General features: G+C 48.0%; 1 protein-coding gene across 6 annotated transcripts; it reads left to right on the forward strand.

Annotated features, from left to right (window-relative positions):
• The first annotated feature begins 151 nt into the window (after window positions 1–151).
• Window positions 152–19,373, forward strand: NCOA5 (nuclear receptor coactivator 5). Of its 6 annotated transcripts, none has more exons than XM_041478662.1 (10): window positions 152–660; window positions 3,320–3,506; window positions 4,001–4,108; window positions 8,031–8,097; window positions 11,508–11,876; window positions 12,128–12,219; window positions 12,337–12,463; window positions 14,480–14,679; window positions 16,628–16,951; window positions 17,360–19,373. In XM_041478662.1, the coding sequence occupies exons 2-10, from the start codon at window positions 3,344–3,346 to the stop codon at window positions 18,013–18,015; spliced, it is 2,106 nt and encodes a 701-aa protein (XP_041334596.1). In that variant the 5' UTR covers window positions 152–660; window positions 3,320–3,343; the 3' UTR covers window positions 18,016–19,373. The 6 variants fall into 6 exon arrangements, with proteins under 6 accessions (XP_041334596.1, XP_041334597.1, XP_041334598.1 ...); XM_041478663.1 differs by having other exon boundaries at window positions 152–408; XM_041478664.1 differs by lacking the exons at window positions 3,320–3,506; window positions 4,001–4,108.
• The last annotated feature ends 3,348 nt before the right edge of the window (window positions 19,374–22,721 follow it).

Below are 22,721 nucleotides of genomic sequence, written 5' to 3' on the forward strand. Positions count from 1 at the left end.
ATCCCGGTCCCGGTCCCAGTCTGATCCCGATCCCGATCCCGGTCCCTGTCCCAGTCTGACTCTGACTGCTGGGGTGGTTTTTTTTTATTTGTTATCCCGATTCCGCCGCCTCCCCCGCGCGAGGTCCGATAGCGCCACCCAGCGGCCGTCTGGCCTCCTCGGCACTACAACTCCCGGCCTGCCCTGCGGGGCCGTACCGCGGGATGTGCCGGGAGCCGGGGCAAGCGGCCTTTGCCTCGGCAGGCATGGCGGTACGCTGCCGCGCCGGAAAGCGCGCTACGTCGCCATAGCGACCCTGCTTCCCCCCCCTCCTCCTCTTTGCGACGGCGCCGTGCGGTAGTGGCGGGTGGCGCCTTTGTCCTGGCGGCGGCGGCCTGACGGGGCACCGGGTCCGGGCCGGGAGCGGCGGTGAGTCTGCGGGTCCGGTACGCGGAGCGCCCGAGCGACAGGTTACGGCAGCGAGCCCCGCAGAGGGCCCGGTCCCTCCCGGCTCTCGGCTGAGGCCGGGCCGGGCGTGCCTCGCGGCCTGCGGGCGGGCCGCGCCTCCGCCTCGCGTCCGGGCAGCGCGGGATCACCGGGATTGGATGGGGCTGCTCCGCTCCCCCGCAGCAGCCGGTGTGCGGCTTGAGCGGCGCTGGCAGCGCCCAGGCCCGGACGGAGGTAGGGGAAGCAGGGGCGGGAGCGGCGGCCGCCGGTGAAGCTCCGGCCGGGGGTCCCTCCCCGCTGCCCCAGGAGCTGCGGCGGGCCCGCGGCCCGGGCGGGGCGGGGCGCGTTCTGCCGGCGGGAGGAAGGCGGAGGCGCTCCCCGGGTTACCGAGTGGACGGCCCCGCGTGTGCCCCGGTGCGGGGGGCCGGGACGGGCGGTGCCAGCGCTGCCCCCGCGGGCCCTTTCGGGAGAGCGCGGCTCTGCTCCGAGGGAAGCTCCCCGCTCCCCGGCGCCTCTGCCTCCCGTGCCCGCTGTTTGTGCTCTGCCCCAGAACTTCACGGGGACTTGTGTCGCGTTTCGCTTGTGGCAAATGAGTTGCAATACCCCGCTCCAGCAGTCTTGCTTCCTTGAAGCTGTAGCGCTATTAATAAACAACTCTGGTTTTAAATATAAGATTTTTAGAGAGATGTGGCTTTAATTAATTTCCAGAGGATTTGTTGGCTCGTGAGGTGCTGTGGGCTGTGCTGTGGTAGGACCCGCAGGTGCTGCACGGGGAATTGGCACCTTTAAACTCTGCCGGTGCCTCTCTGGCTGCCTGTACAACAAGGCTTAATGTGGCAATTAGGTGTTCACCTGATGTAGAGTGCCCAGAGGTGGGACAACGTTCAGTTATTCTGGTCTTATGATCACTAAATGGTCCTTAACTATGTAATCTGCTGCGTGGTAAATGATAAGAGGCAGTGAATTATCTTAGATGAGAGTTCTGATTTACTGATTGTTTTGAAGTGGGAAAATAGCTCTGTTTTTCTTAACGTGGAAAGTTCTTGCAGCCTCTTCCTCAGACACCCCCTGCTATCCCCACCCCTAAGGAACACAAACAGCTTCCTTCTTACAGCTTTTTATCCTGAAAGTGAGATGTCCTGCCAGCAGCCACAGGCCTGTTTGACACCTGTTTGCTCTGTGTGCCTGTGCACTGCATCCTGCTCTGAATGGGAACTTGGGCTGGATGGTGCCTTCCATGTTTTATTGCCTCTTATTCATTTTGAGGGAATTTTGAAAGCTTCTCTACCCTCAACTGATGAGAACTTGAGCTGCGATAGTGGAATAGGAGTCCAGTGCTTTTGTGTTAAAAAAAAAAAAAAAGGGATTTGGTCCTTCTCTTGGGGAAGATAAAACTCTGTGTATGTGCGTGGACAAGCTTGCAGGGGGATTGGGGCAAATATGATAGAGGAGATTAATTTTGTTGGATTTTGTTTTGGGTGTTGGGTTTTGTTTTCCTCACCCCAGATCTGGCAGTTAATTAAAAAAAGTTGATTAGACAGGGAAGTGTTCTCTGCAGGGTTTCCTAAAAAGGGGCAAGAGTGATGCAAATGTGAAGTTGATTGATCCTTTAAAAGATAAATAAATACATTTTTTGTGTCAGATCTGGAGTAGATGTATTTTTCATGTCAGTTAAATGTTGCAAAAGTATTCATATAGAGTCGACTTACCTATTTTGACATTTATTTATTTAGAGATGACTTTGAAATTGTATTTACTCCAGGCTACTGTTAGGGAGTATCTTGGTTGTAGGCATTGCATGATTAAAAAGAGAAGTTTCTGTTGATACACTCAATTTCATCATCTTTCTTTTTCCAAGCTTCTTGCATGTTACAAACAGAAAATCCCATCCTGCATTCCTGTAGGTGAATGTTTAGGAAGTAGAGCAACTTTATTAAATAATTCTCAAACTTTTAAGTTCACCTTGAAAGCTTCAGTGTTATTAATTTCTTTAAGCTTTATCTAATGGTGAATTTTAAACCAGAAAGTGTGAATCCTGGGGATGGTGTTTTTTGTTAGCTTGGCAGTGTTTGTTATGTTTTTTTTTTTTTGCTGGGGTGGTTTTTTTTTATTTGTTTGGGTGAGTTTGTGCAGTGAATGTTGCTGACTGCTCCAGCTGCGTGCAGCGGTGTGGGCTAAGGGAATGTGCTTTTTCTGCATGGGAGAGGTGAGGAAGGGTGCAGCATTTACCTGGGGGTGGTTGAATTCCCAGCTATGGACCCGCCTGCTGTGGGAGCTGACATCTCCATGGGGACAAGGCTGTGCTTCTAACAGAGATGCAGATAAGGACCTGTGCTTTCTGGGGTTGGAAAGCTGAGATTTCACATGTAGTGCAGTGATCAGGTGTGGTCACTTAGGAGTATTTCAGCACTATTTCCTTATGCCTCATTCCAAGCCCTGCTGGAATATTTGGGTGCTGTTATGCAGTGTTGCAATGAGTGTTTCCTTTCAGCTTATTAAAATATTGCATAAATTTCAATATTTCTTATCAGTGGATTGAAGAACTAGATATGACAACAATGGGCATGTTGAAAAGCTTAAAGTTAAGGAGATTTAGTGGAAAATTAGTTTTATTTGTATCTTAGTTTGGAGTCAAACCGTTAAAACCTATCTGCAAAATAATTAGGTTTGCTACCTTTCAGTATTACAGAAAAGCTCAGCCAGAATGCTGCAGTGAGTGATTTTGCCTGACCTCGGTGTCCCTCGTATTAAGATTTCTCTGGAGTGAAGTTTGCGTCAAGCAGACCCAGTTGGCTTCTAGTCTGCAAAGCTGTTAAGTTTAATCTTGTTCCAGTTTAATTTTGATGTCATGGATTGAAATTATATGCATGGCCATTTTTTTTTTTTTGCGAAGAGTTGGATTTGGAACGAAAGCAAAATGGCTCGAGGACGCAAGAGCAATAGCATCAAACAGAGCGACTTCACTAACAGCACCAATCCTCAGGATTTAGAGAGAAGACTTTTTGTCGGCAATTTGCCCACAGACCACATGACTCGTGAAGAAATGGAAGAGATATTTTCAAAATATGGCAAAATCAGGGGTTAGTATATTATCTTATGCCTTTTTGTGGCAGGGATTTCAGGGAGAAATATTGCTTCATGCTTGTCAAATGCTGTTTGATGATGATGACAGGAGTGACCAATGTTGTTCCTAAATAGTGACCTTTTAATGATAATTTTCTCTGCCTGCATTTTGTCAGGAAAAGAGATTCCTTCAGTACAGCTCAAATGTAATGCAAATATATCAGCTATGTTTTAGCTGTTAGGGTTGCAGTGTGATGTCACAATACTCTTTCATAGCCTCTAAATCAAATCTTGGTCACTTCACAGGCTGAATTTTGGTCACTGCCTTGTCAGAAGGAACTTGATCAGAGTCTTTGAGCTCTGCACTTTGATCCTGGTGGATTTGATTTTCCCAGGAAGCTTGCGTAGTGGTTTCTGGGTAGAGTGCAGCTGGTGGGGTTAGCGATGGCCGGGTGTGGGTCAGCACTGTCCGCGGTTGTAACCGGTCTTGCCCTGCTGTTAACTCTTGCAGCCCTCAGCATGTACCATGGCTATGGGTTCGTGCAGTATGACCGTCTAGAAGATGTCCAGGCCGCTCTGGACGGTGAGAAGGGTCGCCTTTATAAAGGGTATAGATTAGGTAAGGAAAATGCTCCTCGCTCTCCTGACCCCAGCATGCGTTCGGGAGAAAGGGTGCTGTTGTTTTAAAGCCCTCCTCAAAGGTCACAGTGTGACACTTGTCTGGCCTTAGTCTCAATCAATTTAAACAGAATGTGTTTGCCTCCTTGAGTTCCTGCTGTGTGCTTCACCTGCAGTGTGGCTCACCTTGCTGCCTGCATCTTACCCTGAATTTTTATGTGTTACTATTTGGAAAGCTCTGTTAGCCTTAAGAACAGAGAAGAAACTGTGCAGCAAGTGAGCCCTGGAAAGGGATCACTGAACGTCCAGCGCAGGGTTTAATAACATTTGTAAACCAAAACTGGGCTTCATCTTGACATGCTCAAAGGAATTGGTCACAGTGCTTAGTGGCTGGTTGGCTAAGTAAACTTAGCTGGGATTTTTGCACAAGTGGAGCCAGCCTTTAAGCAGTGCTATAAATACTGGGTGCTTTAAAAAGGATATTTTCATAAAGATGAAGATAATTCTGCTAAATGTGCTGGGAGCAGACTTAAATGGCCATGAATGGTTAGAAATCCACGAGTAATCTTTTAAATGCAAGAAAAAAATTACTTTCAAAGTAAGCCTATGATAATTTGAAGAAAAACAGTGTGACTTTAAAAAGAATGACAGGAGGAATAAATAGTAACCTGTGGGAAGGTGTATGTGCAGTAACAAATAGGAGCCTGAAGATGGAAATGAAGGCAAATAGACAAGAAGGGTAGAACGATACAAGAAATGGTGTCCAGCATTGTCCAAGTGTAGAGGCTTAAACAGGAGCAACTTTGGCTGGTTTAGAAGCTAAGGGTTACTGACTGGCAATGATAAAATTTCTAACTGAGAAGACCAGTTAGTGTTTCTGCTGTTTGTTTTTGAAGAGGCAGGAGATGTGTTTAATGTAATTTCCATTTCAGTAGAAAAACCAAAAAGGTAAAACGGCAGCTACCAAATCTAGAGCTCTCAAAAGAATTAACGTCAGTGAGGCTCAGTGAACTACTGACCTGCCTAGTCTGTTACTGGTGTTTTTCCACAAGCCTTGGAAAACTAGGGAGTTTCCAGGGAGCTGGTGGAGTGCTGCAGGTGAGCCAATAGGCAGGGTAAATGGAATGAGCCTGGCATCAGAGCCTGGGAACAAAGGGATTCTTTCACCTGACACTGATGAGAAGGCAATTGATTCGTGTCCATCAAAATTAATCCTGTCTTAGTTACTCTTATGGTACTGCAGGCTCTAGGGCTGGAAGCAGCAGTGTTAGTGTACAGATTGCTGTAAGGTGTTTGACTTGATAAGAAACAAGTGCAGTTAAAAACAACAGAGTTAAATGGATTTCAAGTGAATCTAGAATGGAATAGGTGTAACGTGATGGAATTTCTCAGTGCTTTGAGTGGTGGTCTAGAAAAACTGAGTCCCAGCCATACAGGGCTTTTATAAGTGACTTGGAGAGAAAAACATGTTTTAAAAAAAGGATGAAATAAAGACGATTGAGTCACTGATGGTGAAAGGACCTGGACTTCCTATCCTGGATGCAGACAGACCTGAGCTTTAAGTGAAGCTAACAGGGAAGGTCTGCACCCAGCCAGAGTGCTTTGGTCATCCTTGGCTGTGCAAAACACAGGTGTGCAAGTAGGGAGGTTTTGGTACCTGTGGGATTTTGCTGCTGGAAGAGTGCTCAGTTTTGGTATGCCTGGTTCAAAAAGGATAATGCTGAATTGGAAAAGCCTTGAAAAAACCTGACAGGTTTAGAATTCAAGAACAAACCCAAGGAAAAATCTCAAGAGAAAGGAGTGATGTGATCTCTGTGTTACAGAAAAACCTGGGCATCAGGAAGTTTTAGTGTAGTAGGCATAAGTGTGACAGTGCCTTAAATGTGAATAAAGACTTTTCTCTAACAGCAGAGTAATTGGCTTCTGGAGTAATTTATTTGATATGTGGTGGTTTCTGTGCTCTGAAGACTTTTAAATTGGAATTAGATGCTTTGCTAAAAGTTAAGCACTAGTTCAGTGCCACTGCTGCACTTAAGATAGATGGATTCCAGAAACTCCTGTCACCTGTGTTTGTTCAGAAGCTTACACTGTGTGATTACAGTGGCCCTGTCATCTCAAAATCCTACAGGACAGAAGACTTTTTGTTTGGGCTTTTTTTTCCCGAAGTTTTGTCAGTGTTCAAATACTTAACTTGTAAATGCTGTTGGCATTAAATAAAATGTTACTAAGTGTGTTTGTTTTGCACAAGAGAAGGATCCCTGTCAAAGTTTTTTTTTTCTTCTAGTAAAATATTTTTGTGGAGATCTAAATACTTTTTTTTATTTGAAAGAAATGTATGATACCAAGTGTAAAATCATAATAGGTTTCTTCAATGGCATCTTAAAACAGAAAATAAAAATAATCTTAAACCAAAGAAAGCAGCTAGTGTCTTGCTTAAAGATAACACTTGACTTTAAGGGGCAAAATTATCAACTAAAAAATGAATGCAGTTACTTCAGTTATGCAGTCTGAGTACTAAATACAATCATTAATAACAGTAAGGTAAAAAGTTTTGGGAGAGTTTAACTCCACTGTAGCATTATACAAAGTATTTCCACAAATGCACAGTAGTGTTTTCATATCTTTACTAAAATTACTTGGAGAGTAAATGTCCTTCCGATGTAGTTTGTAACAGTAGACCCTGCAGCTGAATTTGGTCCTGGGGAGGTGCTTTGGGGTCCTGTGAGTGGTGTAATGCTGCAGTTGTAGTTAATGTTCAGATTGCACTTGCTTCTCTGCCCCATCTGAGAGGCAACATGCTGCTTGATTGACATCAAGAATAAAAATTATACCTGATCCCTTAATTACAGTTTTAATCTTGAAAATAATAAAGGATAGTTTGGGATGTTACAGAAGATATTAAGGCTGAGTCTGCCTAAAGACATCACAACATGTTTATGTTCTCATGCAAGGGCTTTGAAAGTGGATAATGCAAATAACTCATCAGAAATGTTAATTGTTGGTGGATTCTGGGGGAGCAGATAGGGCCTAGATTTGGGTTGTTTCCTTAAAAGGTTCTCAGTAAAATGTCCAAAGTCACATTGCTGTTTGCTCTTGCCCCCCTCCAGTGCATTATTTCATCTCAGCTGTCACGGGAGGCTTTGAGAACAGTGTGGGTCCCTGCCAGTTCTGGGCAACTTCACTTTTGTGGGTTGAGGACAAGATTCTGTTTCTTCAGCTCTCTTCCTTCTTTGTGTTTCCCTTCATGGTGTTTTTCACAGAGATTCTCAGAAGCCAACCAGTTTTCAAATTTCTGATCTGTTGCCTTAGTCTGCATCACGTTAACAATGGTGTTTTGAATGCACCATGTTGACTTCCTAAGGAGCCTGTGTTCCAGGCTCCTGGATCCGTTTCTCAGTGCTGGGGGCCGTGCACCTTAACACTGCAGCAGTCTCTTGGAAGGCAGTTGCACATGCCCCTTTGAGAACCCTTGGATTATTCCCAACAAGGGTATCGGCATGCTCCGTTGAACAGGACTGGCTGTGAACTTAAGACTGTGCTGGCCATCATTCCTTTCTCGGAGGTTTTCAGACTCTGCTTTTTCTCCTAGAGTCCATGAGTCGCTTTCTGCTCGCTCATAGACTGCAGAAGAAAGAGGTTCTCTTATGGAAGGAAGAGTCTGGATGTAGGCCTGAACATGCAGGGTTAAAACTTCACCCAAGCTGTCCACTCTATTTTGAAGTCAAAGAAATCCATGAAATTTTCATTATGTTGTACTCTCTAAACTTAATAAAAAATTGTCAAAGTGACAATGTCTCTCTGCTGAATGGATTTCCTTGCACCATCTGGATGTTGTTGAGCTTAAGTTGCTTTCATTTGAATTGTGCTGATGATCTTTTTTTTGTTTCATAGCATTGAACAGATGGGTTGATTATTCTTTACAGATATTAATAAAGCAGTGGAAAGAAGAAATATGAATAAGGCTTCATCAAGGTCCAGTCCCACACGAAGGTAAAGTACCTGGAAGCAGTGAGTTATACTAGGAGTTCAGGCCTTTGGGGCATGAGCCCAGCGGCCTGTGCTAAATGTCTGTGTCTCTTCCCTACTGCCACCTCCCCAGTCAAACAGTGATGCTCCAGCAGGAAAGTGTCTGCTCCACCTCTGAGAGCCCTTTAGGCTTGGGCACCTTGGGAGGCACGAGGGAAACCTTGTGTCTGCTGCCATTACTGCAACCCAGCATTCAGTTTTGCAGCACAGGCTGTAAGAGACTTGGGAGGAAGAATACACTTGATGTTTGCTCCTGCCTCCAAGGATCAGAGAAGCCAAGACATATCTAGAGAATGCCAAGGGGCTGCAGTGTTTCTAGTGCAGAGGATCTTGGGATCTTGCCTCTTCTGATGCTGAAAGCTTCCAATGCTGCCACGAGACTGGAAAAGAGCGCTTGAGCAAAACACAAGACAGAGCAAATGTCTCTTGCACGGTCCTGTCTGCCCATGTGGTTGTGTTATCAGAGCCTGGAGCCAGCCCCCCTGTGCAGTCACCATTGTATTCTCCAGCTTCTCCTGGCTTCCCACCCTGCGGTGGGCACAGCACCTTCACCTCTTTCACCTCCTTTGTGTAGGCAGCCACAGGCAGGGGGAAAAGATATGGCCTGTCACAGGAAGATGACTTCAGTTTCCTTTTCACAGCATCACTAGGAAGCGCACAAAGACATGCTGCAGTGTTGTTTGGTACGAGGTATCCAGCCTGTGTGCCTCTGCTGTAAAGCCTCCCATGAAAAAGCATGGGACTTGTTGGACTTGAAGGTAATTGAGGTGCCACGTCCAGTGTGCTTTACTAGCTTGAACTGTTAAATTACCAAAAATGAGGGAAAAGTGCAACTAGCAAGATATCTACACCATTTAAAAAAAAAAAAAAAACGGCAGAGAATGAGTAGCTGCAATTCTTGGCACCATCTAGGATTTTTATGCACTGCACTTAATCCTACATAGGGCCAAATGTGCTTGCAGAGACCAGCATGTGGGCATCAGGCCCAAGAGGTGCTGGGATTCCTGTGGCAGATGCAGCAAGTCTTTGGCCTGGGGTGTGCTCGGTGCTGATGGTAGGACCCTGGGCGTATGTGAGCAGCAGGCACTGATGGCTCATCTTTGGCCTCAGTGCCACCTGTGCTGCAGCACTGCAGGGGTGAGGGGCAGGCGTCTGTACCATGAGCATTGATCCTTGGACTGCACTGCAGAGGGACAAGCACAGGCACTGATGCCATGGGCATTTCAAACTATGTCATCCTGCATGTGTACAAGAGCAGGTGCCTGTGCTGCAGTCCTAAGGAGCACTGGACATGACTGAACAGCAGCCAGAGGCTTTGGTGCCACTGTGACATGCACTGGATTTCAGCTGGCACTACACCATGGCCGTCACATGTGGTTAGCACCAGGTCCCAAGCAGCACTGTGGGCGCATGTGGCATTGGGGGTCACAGTCATCAAGTCCTGGGTGTGGCTGTGATCAGTGGACTCTGGACCACGCTGTGGCCTGGGAACAGCAGCTGCCGCTGCCAGCGCTGCAGAGCCCCGCGCTGCGCCACACACACGGTGCTGAGCCAGCAGGGCCAAGTCCCAAGCAGATGCAGGCGGTGTGCTGATGCTTCAGGAGCCAGACCATGGTGACTGAGGTGTGGGAGCTGTGCCTTTGTGCTTCTGTCTCCCTCGAGCAGGGCAGCCATGTGGGCACAAGAGCTGAGGGTACCTGTACCACATCTCTACTTCTGTCGCAGTTGTGCGTTGTTCATTCCGGATCTATTTGTCTCTGCGGATAATGAATGTGGCCTGTTCTGGTCACCTCCACTCCAGCTGGAATAAATGTCATATGCCAAACAATTCCCCTGCATCTGGTTGTTTTGCTAAATGGTCTCACAGCTATGGAAAGATCAGTTACTCAGTATCCATTAGAGCAAGTCAGGAGATTCCCCTGAGCTTCCGCCATCATTCATTGTAGGTTTTGCGGGAAGGGGGCTATGATGTGTCTCTCACAGGATGTGGTTTCAATGCAGATCACAAACAAAAAGTGGATTTATATGTCCAAGAAGCTGAAGGAGTTTACACGTGGCTGTCTGCAAATTCATTATGTCACTTAGAGGATGAGGCTATGTGTGCTCTTCGTGGCATCTCTATTTTGTCCCAAAATCTGATTTGTATCTGACATGCAAACAGAGAACGCCAGCACTCTTATGTGTTCCCAGCACAGCTGGGTGTCTGACACCAAAATCCATGCACAGACTGCTCTTCCATCTCATTCCTGTCACTCTGCCTGACACCAAACTTGGGCTCATCTGACTCGTTCTCTCCAGGTGATCTCTATGTGACTGCACTGCAGTGGATGCAGACTTATGGTTCTGCTTATCTTTCATAAACTAGATTAGGCTGTTTGAGGACTGTAAAAGTCATGTCAAGTATGGGAAATAAAGATTCAAAAAGCTGGGGTTTTTTTCCTGATGGTTGTCACTATTTGGGGGGAAAAAACAGTCCAAACACATGAAGCTCCAACGTTTCTCTGCAAGATTTTTTTTTAAATGCTTTGTTTTGACTGCAGTGAAGTTATAGTCTTCTCTGGAAAACAGAATACAACCTGGAAAAATCCTATTGCTATGGGAAAAGATGAAGACTGCAACATTATTCTTCCTTGCCTCTGAAGACTGCAGTATAAAGTCTGAATGAGATGGATCATTCAGATCCAACAGAGAAGCCTTTTTTGGCCACTGAGGATGCAGTGCTGGTTGGGTTTAGTATCCTTTTAACCAGGGCATTATAAGCATAAGGCTGGCTTTCTACAGAAACTGTCCCTCAAATCCAGGAGAAGGCCATAGCTGTCTTTGCTTTCTGTCAGCTGCACAAACCCAACTGCAACGTGGAACCTGCAATATCTTTCCTCACAAGCTGCTCCTTTTTTAATCATATGCCAATAACGTTACTTCAGGTGTTCTGCTGTCATTGACAAGCAAATTTAATGGATCCCTTGAACACTCCTGGCTATTGCATATATGTGGGTATTGGCCTACGTCACCTTAAATTCTGTCAAAGAATTTGCCAAACACGATTGATAGATCATCTGTGGCTGATGCTGGAGATCAGAGACCTTAAAATGGTGGTTTCTGAAGTGCCTATTCACTTCACCCACAGGTGCTCTACACTTAGTGCTCCATTAAGGAGCTTTCTGGGTCTTGTTTGGCTGTGCTGAGTATTAGAATTGAGAACCTTCTCCAGACTGCTTCAAAATATGACTTTTGGTCAATGTTTGTTGTTGTGGGGTAAGAGGGAGGATTCAACTGCTATGAAAGGTGACTTTGGCACCTCAGGTAAGAGATGTAAGGGTGACTGTACTCGTACTGTTAGCAGGCTAATGGAATTTCCCTGGTGTTTTCCTCAGAGAGCAATATGCCTACGGGGATGGCCGAGATGCCAGGCGCGACCGCTCCCCTCTTCGGGGGAGCCCACGGAGAGACCCCCGAGATGGCAGGGATGGCAGGAACGGGCGAGATGCTAGAGATGCTCGAGACATTCGAGCTAGAGACATGCGTGATGCCAGAGACCACAGGGACCCACGGGACCTGCGAGACCCACGGGATATCAGGGATCCAAGGGACTTGAGGGACCCACGTGATGTTAGAGATCTTCGTGACCCACGGGACCCACGGGAGCCACTGTATGATCGATACAGGGATCCACGGGATATGAGAAGTGCACGAGATGTGAGGGATCCACGGGATATGAGAGACCCTCGGGACCCTTTGTACAGGTAAACTCTCCAAGATCCTATTTGCCAAAGTAATGTTTTTATGGCATTTCTAACGCAATTGTTTGAGTGGTGTCAGGTGTTTAAGGGAATCACCCTTGGCTGGGGACAGTTGAGTGCTGATCTTAGTCTTGTGAGGAGCAGGTGGGTACCTCAGAAATTAAACTTGGGGGAGGTCTGGGTGTGATGCTTTGGCCAAAGTCGCTGCCTGAGATGGTGCTGCAGGAAACCATTGCTGCTTCTGAATGTTGCAGACGAGATGAATCTTATGACCGTTACCTGCGCCTTGACGACTACTACCGGCGCAAGGACGACTCCTACTACGACCGCTACAAGGAGCCAGAGGGTGAGTACCTGCACCACTTCAAAGGAGGGGTGCCACGGTGCCACAGTTGTGCTGCTCTGTGCCCCTCTGAGCAGGTCTGAAGGGTGTCACTCGTCCTGTCCCTGTGGCTTGTTTCAGACCGCCTGAAGCGCGAGGAGCGGCGCCGGGAGGAGCTGTACCGTCAGTACTATGAGGAAATCAAGAGGCGTTTTGATGCAGAGAGACCCGTGGATTGTTCTGTGATAGTGGTGAATAAACAGACAAAGTAAGAGAATAGTTATAATCGGTTTTATTATTGCATGGTAGAAGAGAATGGATTTAAACTTGGTCCTGCCTTGAGGCTGTTTGTCTTAGAGACTGCTCTTGAGGACTGTGGGTTTAGAGTCCCCAGGCAGCTACAGCTCCCGTTTTTCTTCTGGGAATATATGCTGATGAGATGAGGAAATGTATCTTTTGCTTTGCTTGTATTTCCCCGTTGTAATCTATTGCAGTACCTTCTGATACTTTTATACCTACTCTTCATATAAGTCTACCATTTCAACAGGTTGTAGGGGCCTGTACTTGTTTTTCATGGGTAGCATGATATGGAACTTAGGAATATGTGCCAGCCAGGTGACAGTACGGAGCAGGGGTCAGTGTGGATTGGGGGTGTTAGTTCAGAGCTCCTGCTGGATTGGTTCCTAGGGCAGACACCAGTCATTGCCATTATTCCAATGTGCAAGAAACACAAAATCACTGCCAAAGGTAGTCAGGGATGGTATCAAAAGCAGGTATAAACAGTAACCAGGGTGATCTCCTATGGCTGGCTGAGCACTTCCTGAGTTCACAGGGCAGGCACTCTGTTGGGAACAGGAGGTACACCTGGTACAGTAGTAGAGTGCTTTAACAATGTCACCAGTCTCATGTCTGTATCTTTACAATTAAATATACTAAAGAATAGTAAATATGTAAATAAATCACAGACCTGGCTTGTAATCTGAGAAAAATGTTTGCTGGGGGAAAGTTAAAGTTCTGTCTCCTTCACCCCTCAGAGAAAAGATCAAAAGTTGCTTTTCTTTAACTTTGCTGTACATGTGGGGCAGAAAGAGACAGCTGGCACTTGCCTTATCTGCTGGTAGAAAATGGAGCAGGAAGTGGAAACAGGAGAAGCAGTGAAACTAGAAATAAACTTCTGATGGAGTTTATTACCTATTGGAACAAATCTTGAGAGGAAATTTTAGATCCTTTATCCCCTGGTGGCTAAAATCCTTTGGAAGATATTCTAATAGACCACAAGTTATTGTACTTGACCCAAGAATATTTTTTTTTTTTTTGTGCCAGAGGGTCAGCTTAGTATCCCAAGAATCATTTAATCATTTTGGTCTGTAATGGCTACAAACCTTAAGAGCTGGAGCTGTTAATAAATCTTGTATTGAAGCTGTACTGTATATATATATATATATAGTACTGATGTTACCTGCTATAGACCTGTTGAAAGATGACTCCTGAATGCCTTAGATACAGTAATTTGACTTCAAAGCTCTTAAAAAGATGGTTGAAGGGGAGACAGTTTTAATCACCATTACAGACTTCACCTCCAAAGACAATAAAATTACCCTCTTTCTTGAAGTGTGGGTGCACACAGAGTGAATTTGTCAGACTTTTTGTGCAGTCAGTATTGCAGGTTTGGTTCTAAGTAAAGTAGGCTTAAAAAAAAGCCCTGGCAATTCAAGCTCAGCCTTGTGAGCTGTGTTTTGTGCCTCAATGGGGAAGTCTGTAGGACAGGGTATACGGGAGCAGTGGATCCAGAGATGCTGTTTTGGCAGTGGGTTAGGGCAGAAAGCAGCTAGTAGAAAAGAGAAGGCCAATAAGGAATGAGGCACATGTGAACAGCTGAGATACTGAACAAAGCAGGAGTAAATGAGTTCTGTAGGTTGCCTCCTCTGCTCTGTACCCCTTGGACCTCTGCTGGTGGAAATTCCTTCCCCTAATGAATTCAGTTGAAACACATTTATGTGTAAACAAATTTGTAATAGTGTAAATCCCTTTGCAACACTCTGTTTCTCAGCTCAGCTAAGGCTTGATTTGTAATTTATTTTGGTTGAACTGAAATGACTGATTCAGATCAGAATAAGGGCTTTTATATTGCTATAATGGGATTGCTTTATTACTGTCCTGGTAAACGTCATGAAGCTGGGCAAGTAATCAGAATAGCGAATCTGGGATGGTGGAGAGGGTGCAGTGCCAAGGTTTCTGTCTGTGTGTGACTGATTTGCTAAATGCTGGCTTTGCTTTGTGGTAGGGAGTACGCAGAGTCCGTGGGGCGGAAGGTGCGGGACCTGGGCATGGTGGTGGACCTGATCTTCCTCAACACAGAGATGTCACTGACACAAGCCCTGGATGATGTGAGCAGGGGAGGGTCTCCTTTCGCCATTGTCATCACCCAGCAGCATCAAGTTCACCGTTCTTGCACTGTTAACATCATGTTTGGCACGCCACAAGGTACTAAGGTCTCAGTAGGCTGGGAATTGTGTGGTCACACTGAATCTTTCTTTCAGGCAGAACCACATAGAGCAAAGTGCATCCTTGCTGTCACATAAGTAGTCATAAATGAGTTGACACCATGTCATAAATGTGAATATCATTATTTAAAAGCTTCCATAATACCCTGTTTGCCCCTTGTCAAAAGGAATGTCTAATTCCTGCCAAGAGGGAATCTCACCTGTGTTCTTGGCTCCTAACACTGCCAGCCTTTGCTGTGTTGGGGCAAGTCATGGACCCCAGAGCTGCACTGCTCTGGGAGATCTATGAGTAATACCAGCCCAACCTCACTCTACCACTTGTTGCTCTCAGAAAGAGCATGTTGGGAATGCGGCAAATTAAAGGACAGATTTTAAAATCAAATGTGATTTAATAAGGATGTGGTAATGGTAGAGATTTGATAATTAAACTGGGAAGAGTTATAAAAAGATAAAACTACAAAGTGTTATGAAAAGATAGATCTACAAAGTGTTTGGGTATACAGGCTCCACCTTCTTAGCATCTTTACACTTGTCACATCACTTTCCATCACAAGGTGTGACTTGGTTGTTGCATGAGGGTGGGTGTAGGTACTAAAAATGCCTTGTCAAAATGTGATTAGGGAAAGTAGCTGTTGCTCTGATCATAGCAACATGTAATGTTCATGAAATCTGTCAACACAGGTGACTGGTTTGACCACAGCTGAGCTTTCAAAGGTTATTTCTCCTTCACTGTGTTCCCAAGTAATGTTCTGTGAGTTCATCTGGGAGAGGAAACCTCTGAGTGCACAGTCAGTGCTTGGTGTGTGCTCACTGACTGGAGAAGCCCAGTCGCTTTTGACATCAGATGCAGATGTGATAGGAGAGCTCCCTCATTTCCTGCAGACACACAGCTCACACACACTGTCACTGGGCTTCCCGCTACCCTTGGGTTTATTTCTCAACTTCTTTGGTTTAACTCCTGTTAAACCTTTGGCAGGAGGCCAAAGCTTCTTTTCTTCACTGGATCTGCTGGTGTATCAGACGAGATGGGAGCCCCAGTCATAAGCTCATCCACAGGTCATTCCAGAGATTAGAGATCGTCCCTTCAACTGCTCCTGGCCACCTTTGCATGCATGTTTGTTTCAGGGAACTCTTTCACAGTTTGTGCAAAGCCTAATGTTCAAATGAACACAAGTTTTCTGTTAGGAGGAAAAGGCTTGCAGGATTTGATGTTCTGCAGGTGTTAAAATGATCCTGCCCAAAGCTTTGGGTACTTTTGGGAAGGTAAAGGCTCTTTTGATCTCCCAGATTAACTCTGTGTTTAGGTGACTGTTCATGTGGGAGTTGGAAATAATGACCTCAAAACCCACCATTGAAATTGCCCATTACTCACTTTATTACAGAAGAATTTTGATTGCTGCTTGTTGCCTCAAGAGTGGTGAATGTGGGCAGCCATGTGACACTGAGCCAGTGCAGCTCCCTCCCCAGCTGCATGGGCACATGAGATGTTAAGGCACTGGCAGCACAGAAACAAACGTATTCCCATGGCTGTCCTCCTCTGGGAAGCATACAGCCTTCAGAGGGCAAGTTTTGGATCTGTCCCAGGGTTTAGCAGTAAAATGACTGGGACCATCTCATCTCGGAGAACTGAGGGTTTATGTGAGAGGCAGAGGGAGCTGCTTTCCTTTTAACTGGTGAGAGACAAGAAGGACATTTCTGGGCTGAGCCCTCAGCTGTGGAAGGAAAGGCTGGCCTTGCTGGCTGATAGCTGTGGGCCTTCTGTTGGCTTTGAAAATGTAATTGTTCCCGTGTGCCTGGGAAGTTCCCAAGTCTGCACTCACACTCCCTGAGCAGTGCCTGCTGCTGACTGGGCTGTGCTGGCAGGCACATGAACAGCACCTCCACCAGAGTCACTTTGGGTCACTCAGAGCATTTCTTCCTTTGTGCAGAGCACCGCAACATGCCCCAGGCTGATGCCATGGTGCTGGTGGCAAGGAATTACGAGCGCTACAAGACAGAGTCCCGGGAGAAGGAGCGGGAGGAGATCGCCCGGCAGGCTGCCAAGATGGCAGACGAAGCTATTCTGCAGGAGCGGGAGCGCCCACCCCCCATGGAGGAGGGTGTCAGAGGAGGTCACCCTCCCGGGATCCAAACTCTCTTGAACCTGCTGGCAGACAATCGCTATGTGACTGCTGAGGAGATAGATAAAGTCATTAATTACCTGAGAGACCGGAAGGAACGGTTGCTGCGGGGCAGCACTGAATCTCTGCAGGGTAAGTCCCACAGCCCCAGACAGATTTTCCTGCGTGGTTTGTGGTCCTCAGGGCTGGGACAGGAAAAGAGTCCTGGGACTGCAGAGGAGTTTGGGAGCATAATATCCTCATGTAGTACCTCATTTTACTGAGATGGATGTGTTGTTGCATGCCATGAGACAATTTAGAATATTCATGTGGAAGACCTTTTATGCTGGATTCTCTTAGGGCAGCAGCAGGACTGCCATAACTGGTTGGGCTGCTACGCTCAGTTCTCTAGAGTGGTTTGGGTTCCCAGAGCTGTGCAGCTGTGATCTGAGGGTGGATGTTTACTGATGCCGTGTCTTTCGTAGCTGTTTCATTAGTTTTCTTTAGGTGTCCCTTCAAGAGCATTTGCAGAGCTTTAACCACCTTTCCTTTCTTTCCCAGCACCCATGTCAAGACAATCTTTGGGGGCACCTTCAGGATCATCACTGGGTAGTCAGTCCAACCTTCCAAGTTCTCAGGCTCATCAGAGTTCACAGCCTCTGGTCTCTACTCCTTCTGTTCCAGTGTCCTCTTCTACTCCTCAGCAGGAGCTTCAAGCAAAAATCCTCAGTCTCTTCAACAGCGGGGCGGCGGCGGCGGCAGCTGCTGTGGCAAACAGCGGTCCTGCGGCCTCCGCGGGCTCTGCGGGCAGCACTCCCAACCAGAACTTTGCTAACCTGGCCAGCGGGCAGCCCCGGCCAGCACAAATCAATGCTGGAAATTTAAACCAGGCTCAGCAGAGATTGCAGACTCCAAACACGCAGCTTCCTACTCTCCCGGGCCCTTCGAGAAACGCAGGTCCGAGACCTGGAGCTCCTCCACAGCCTCAGCCGCTCTATGGTCAGCACCAAACCCGCCTCCCTGCGCCTGGCAATGTGCCCGCCCAAAGGCCGGTGTCTTCTGGTATCAACTTTGACAACCCCAGTGTACAGAAAGCCTTGGACACCCTTATCCAGAGTGGTCCTGCACTCTCCCACCTTGTGAGCCAAACCGTGGCCCAGGGGCGAGCGGGGTCCTCAGCCCAGCAACCGATGGGTGCCTACCAGCGACACTATTAGAGCTCAGCTGTTGGACCCATTCCCCTTCCCTTTGCCATTCCATACTTATAGCTGTTAAAGAATTCTCCCATCCTTGACCGGGGACAGATGCCCTGGACATGCATGTCCTCTCCACTCTGGCGAGAGCATACCCCCTGCAGCATTGCTGCCAACGGTTGCTGGCGCTGCCCTCCCTCTCCTTGGTCTGATTAGCAATGTTTGGAGCAGAATGCTCAGTTTTCTCCAAGGCACGATGTGCTGAACTGTGTTGGATCATTGGTTGTCTTGTCCCATCCCAGAAGCTGCCGCAGCATCAGTCCTACTGCATTTTCCTTACTCCCAGCACCTGGTGCACCTTCCCATTGAGGTGCAGTCTGGGCTCACTGATTGGTCTCAGTGTAGTTTTGGATCATCAGTTTTGATGAATTAGGGGACTGAACAGAGCAGCAAACTGACGAGCCTTGGACACCCACCAGTGTGGAATGGGCACTATTTTCTTTGGATTTCTTTTTTTCTTTTTTTCTTTTTTTTTTTTTTGTGCGGTTTTTTTTTTGTTTGTTTGTTTTTGTTTTTGTTTTTTGTTTAAATAGCATATAAGCCATTTGGAAAGTCCAGTGATAGTGCTGGCAGCCAAAATCATGAAGCACATGCCTGACCACTGCTCAGTAACCAGGACTGTGCAGTCTGTCCACAGCTGGCCTGCCTTGTCCAGGCAGAGAGGCCGGTGTTCCTGACCACTCACAGAGACTGGCAGCTGTGGGCTGAGCACACATCTGCAACACAAGAACTTCCAGCCAAGGCAGAGATTTCAAACGGTCTGTCAATTTTCCTACAGTGAGTAATCAGTGTTAAGATCAACCTGGCAAATTTGATGTGTAAATTTCCTTTTCTTACAGTGTTTGGCACGTTGTTAGCTGCAGCCACACTGATGAGCTGCTGGCTCTCCCTGGGAACGCCTGTCACCAGCTATTGGGGGCAGTGCTGCTCCATCAGACCTGTTGCTATTGATGGATGTTTGGTCCATCTGAGGAGGAGAGGCAATGCCAAGATGTTAATACCATAATTTTAAACGTTTTTTCAACACTTTGGTGGCTGCAGCAGACAGTGCAGTGGTAAATCAGGCAGTGATTCCTCACGGTGTTTTTACTGGGAACATACTTTGATACCAGAACACAAAACATCACTTAGCTGTGTGGTCCTTCCCCATCATGGCCTTCTTGCAGTCTGTGGACTTCCTGCAGGGAACTGTGAGATACTAAGAAAGCAGTGGATTGAAGCAGAGGATTTTCTTTGTCCCAGGTGGTTTGTGTTGTAGCATTTCTTTTATCTCTGTGCTGTTAACAAAAGGACATTACTTTCTAATAAAAGTCAGAAAAGTTTCTTGTTGCATTTTTTGACACTTGAGTACTCTCAGAATACATCTTTCACTGTTTGCTATTACTCTCCTCTCCCACTTAAGCTGTGTGGAAGCTTCACACTGGATGCTGAGCAGAATGTGTGTGGACCTCACAGGTCCTGACTCTTGCACAGCACTGGGGTGGCCTCAGGCAGATGTGGTGTGGCACAGCCAGTGTGAGGAGTCCAGAACCTCTCTGGTGACAAGTGGTGGGAGGGACAGGTCCAGGTCAGTGCCACAAGCCAGCGTGAGGTCAGGGCTGCCAGTCCCTGTGCTTTCAGCACTGGTGTCCCATGGCTTCGTGCTACATCACCCCACAGGCTGAGTCTGGACAGCAGTGTGTCTGTCTGTCTGCTGTCTCTCCTCCTGTTAGGTCCCTTTCTCTACAATCCTGCAGCCAGGTAGATCATCTGGTGGGGGGACCTGAAATCTTTGTGAGGTGAAATGTGGGAACTGCATCCCTTTGGAGAGGCTGTTCCTCTCCTTATGCTTTGCTTCCTCTGCAATCTGCACCCTGTCAGGGCTTGCTCCATGTTATTGAAACGGTGCAAAATAGCGTGGAGACCTGGAAGCAAGTGAAAAGTTTCCGTGCAAGTAGTGAAGGGTGTAATAAAATCATTTATTGCATTTTGTGCAGACAGGAGTCTAGAAAAATGAATACAGGTAAAGCAGTAAAGCAGTAACAGGGAGCATTCAACAGCTGAGGAGCCACTCCTCCATGAACACCTGCACAGAGAACATGGGGTCTGCACCGAGGCGGCCTAATGCACAACACTGAAACACACACAGAAATTAAATGCAAGCCTATTGGGGTTTGTTTTTTTTTTGGTTTGCAACCTGTTTTATTTACAAGGTTTTAAACTTAATTGCATTGCTCTGCACACAGATTCTCTAAAACACAAAGCATTCTAGGTCACTACATGTCTATTGAAATATTGCACTCGAATAAAAGTCACTTGAATGGACAGAGAACATCTAGCTACAGTGATTAAAAGAGTATTGAATGAACCGACTTTGTGATAACATTCATAACAAATATATTGCACATGTAGCACAGAAAGTGTTGTAACCAGCAGATCTCAGACCTTTCAGTCTTTCTGCTAGTTTTTAGTCCTGCTACACAGAGGAGGGTCTTGACTCTTCTAGTGCAACTCTTGCCTTTGTGCAGTCTCTTGTCCTTCTCGTCTGGCCACGGACCAGCATCTGCCCAGGCTGGATGCTGCCTGTGCCTCCTGTCCCTGCTGCCCTGTGGCTTGCTGCCTGTGTTGTGTGGTGGCCACAGCAACCTGAGCTGCCCTCCACAGTGACCTGAGCTGCCCACTGCCTCTGAGGGGCCAGGACTGCTTGGCCCTCTTGCAGCAGGGACTGGAGCTCGTGCCACCAGCGCTGTGTGCTGGCCGAACACTCCTGCCAGCTGTGGCCACGCTCCAGCCCACCCTCCCGTGGGTTGTGCTGCTCAGTGCTGCTCCAGCAGCAGCCTGCCTGTAAAACAAACTGGGGGGTCAAGACCTTCCTGTCTGGAACAAAAACCGGACCGTGTCTGCGCATGTGCCAAGGAGGAACTTGCATGTGTACCAGAGGAGGACACTGTCTTCACCACGGTGGAGCGGCAGAAGGGTGCTCCATGGGGAAACTGAACACTCACAGAGGCCAAACGTGCAGGGCTGGGTTTGTAAACTAACATGCAGTGCTGTCTGCTAAAACTGGCCCTCTCCAGCCGACAGCGAGGGGACACGCTGTGGAAACCAGCTCCTGTCTTGCCACAGCCAAACTGCCTGGCAGGGGTGTGGGAGCAGCCCTGACTGTCCAGAGCTGTGCCCCTGCTCTTGCTGAAGGAAGGGGAAGGAGAATGCCTTTTTTCAGCAGTAGTGATGGAAAGGAATGGCCTTCCTGCTCCCTGGGGGAGCCGGGACCGTGGCTTTGCCGTCAGGGTGGAAGTGATGCTGAGGGGAATGGGATCCACTGGTGATGCTGGGGGGATGAAGCAAACCTGTCAGAAGTGTGCCCTGGCTGCTCTCACCACTGCTCTGCAAATTCCTGGCTGCCCTGTACCTGCAGCCAATGGAGGAGCCTCTCACCTGGGGCTGGGAGGGTGGGTGCTGTCTGCAGGCTCAGCAGAGGCTGTGCATAACCTGTCCCTGCCCTCTGCCCTGTGCCATGTGCCAGGGCAGGAGGGGACCGTGCTCGCTGCCCCAGGCCCAGCAGCAAGCCAAGCTGCAATTAGAGGGCAACTGCAGGGAGTGAGTGGCATCTTGTGAAGAGGCAGAGCAGCTGGCAAGTGCTCGAGGCCCAACAACATGGTGCTAACACATGAGCTGTGTGGGCAGGCTGCTGTGCCTCCCCCGCTGCTGCTGAAGTGCCTCAAATAATTTTGGGAGGCTGGAAACAGCCCACAAGCTTGTGTGTGGTGGTATAGGGCCAGCTCCAAGGGGTAGAGCAGCTAGACACTGGCAAATGCTGATTCCCATGGGCTGCCCTTCCCAAAACTAAAGGAACTTTTCACTTGCAGACCCCTACCTGCTCTTCTCACAGCTCCTGGGCTGCCGAGACAGCAGCAGGACCGGAAAGTGCTACCCTGTGCATCTGCACCACTCGTCAGCCCTGAGCTCCTGTGCTGAAGCCAGGTCTCAGCCCAGCCTGACAGTCCCCCTGTAAATGCTGAGCTCCCCATGCCTGTGGGAGCAGCTTCCACAGCAGTGTCTGTGACACAGACCTGCAGCCACACAGGAGCCGAGCTACCCTGGCAGAAAGTCTGGCTGTGACTGGGACTGCTCCTGTGACTGGGAGAGAAGGGAGGCACTTCGGGAGTGATGGAAATGTAGGAGCAAGGTATGAGCAGGCACAGATGTGCAGCTGGGGCTTGGTTTTGGTCTAGGAGTGTGTCCAAGTAGTATCTTACAAAAAAAAAAAAAAAAAAATCCAACATCAAAAAACCCACTGCTTTTTATCCAAGCATCCCCAAATAGCTTTGGCCTGGACCTGGAGTAGAGGAGCTCTGAAAGGGAGCAGGGGCTGGAGTGGCCGGTGCAGGGGGGGTTTCCTGTTCTCAGGGAGGCAGGAGCCAAGGCTGGCAGGGGGTCGGATGGGCAGGGAGCTGGGAGCAGTCAGGGCTGCCTGTGCCAGGCAGGAGGCAGCTGCTGCCTGGATGGACACCCGCGGGGATGCTGTAGCAGCACCCGCTCCCCCTGCCCCTGCTCAGTGCACAGCAGCACTGGGGAGCGTCTGGAGGGGCTGAGGGGGTGAGTGCTTCAGCACAGGGGCTCAGCTCTGGCCAGGGACAAAGTGCTGCCCCAGGGTCCAGGCTGGCACAAAGCCACCAGCGCTGCCGGGA

The sequence above is a fragment of the Pyrgilauda ruficollis genome, unplaced genomic scaffold (genome assembly GCF_017590135.1).
Source record: "Pyrgilauda ruficollis isolate IOZ18807 unplaced genomic scaffold, ASM1759013v1 scaffold46, whole genome shotgun sequence".
Taxonomy (NCBI): Eukaryota; Metazoa; Chordata; class Aves; order Passeriformes; family Passeridae; genus Pyrgilauda; species Pyrgilauda ruficollis.

Bases quoted from the DNA above. Each gene is read 5' to 3' on its own strand.
- NCOA5 (XM_041478662.1), top strand. From the start codon at position 3,344: ATGGCTCGAGGACGCAAGAGCAATAGCATCAAACAGAGCGACTTCACT. The intron at 11,877-12,127 runs GTAAACTCTCCA...TGAATGTTGCAG, and splicing joins CCTCGGGACCCTTTGTACAG to ACGAGATGAATCTTATGACC. The intron at 16,952-17,359 runs GTAAGTCCCACA...TTTCTTTCCCAG, and splicing joins CAGCACTGAATCTCTGCAGG to CACCCATGTCAAGACAATCT.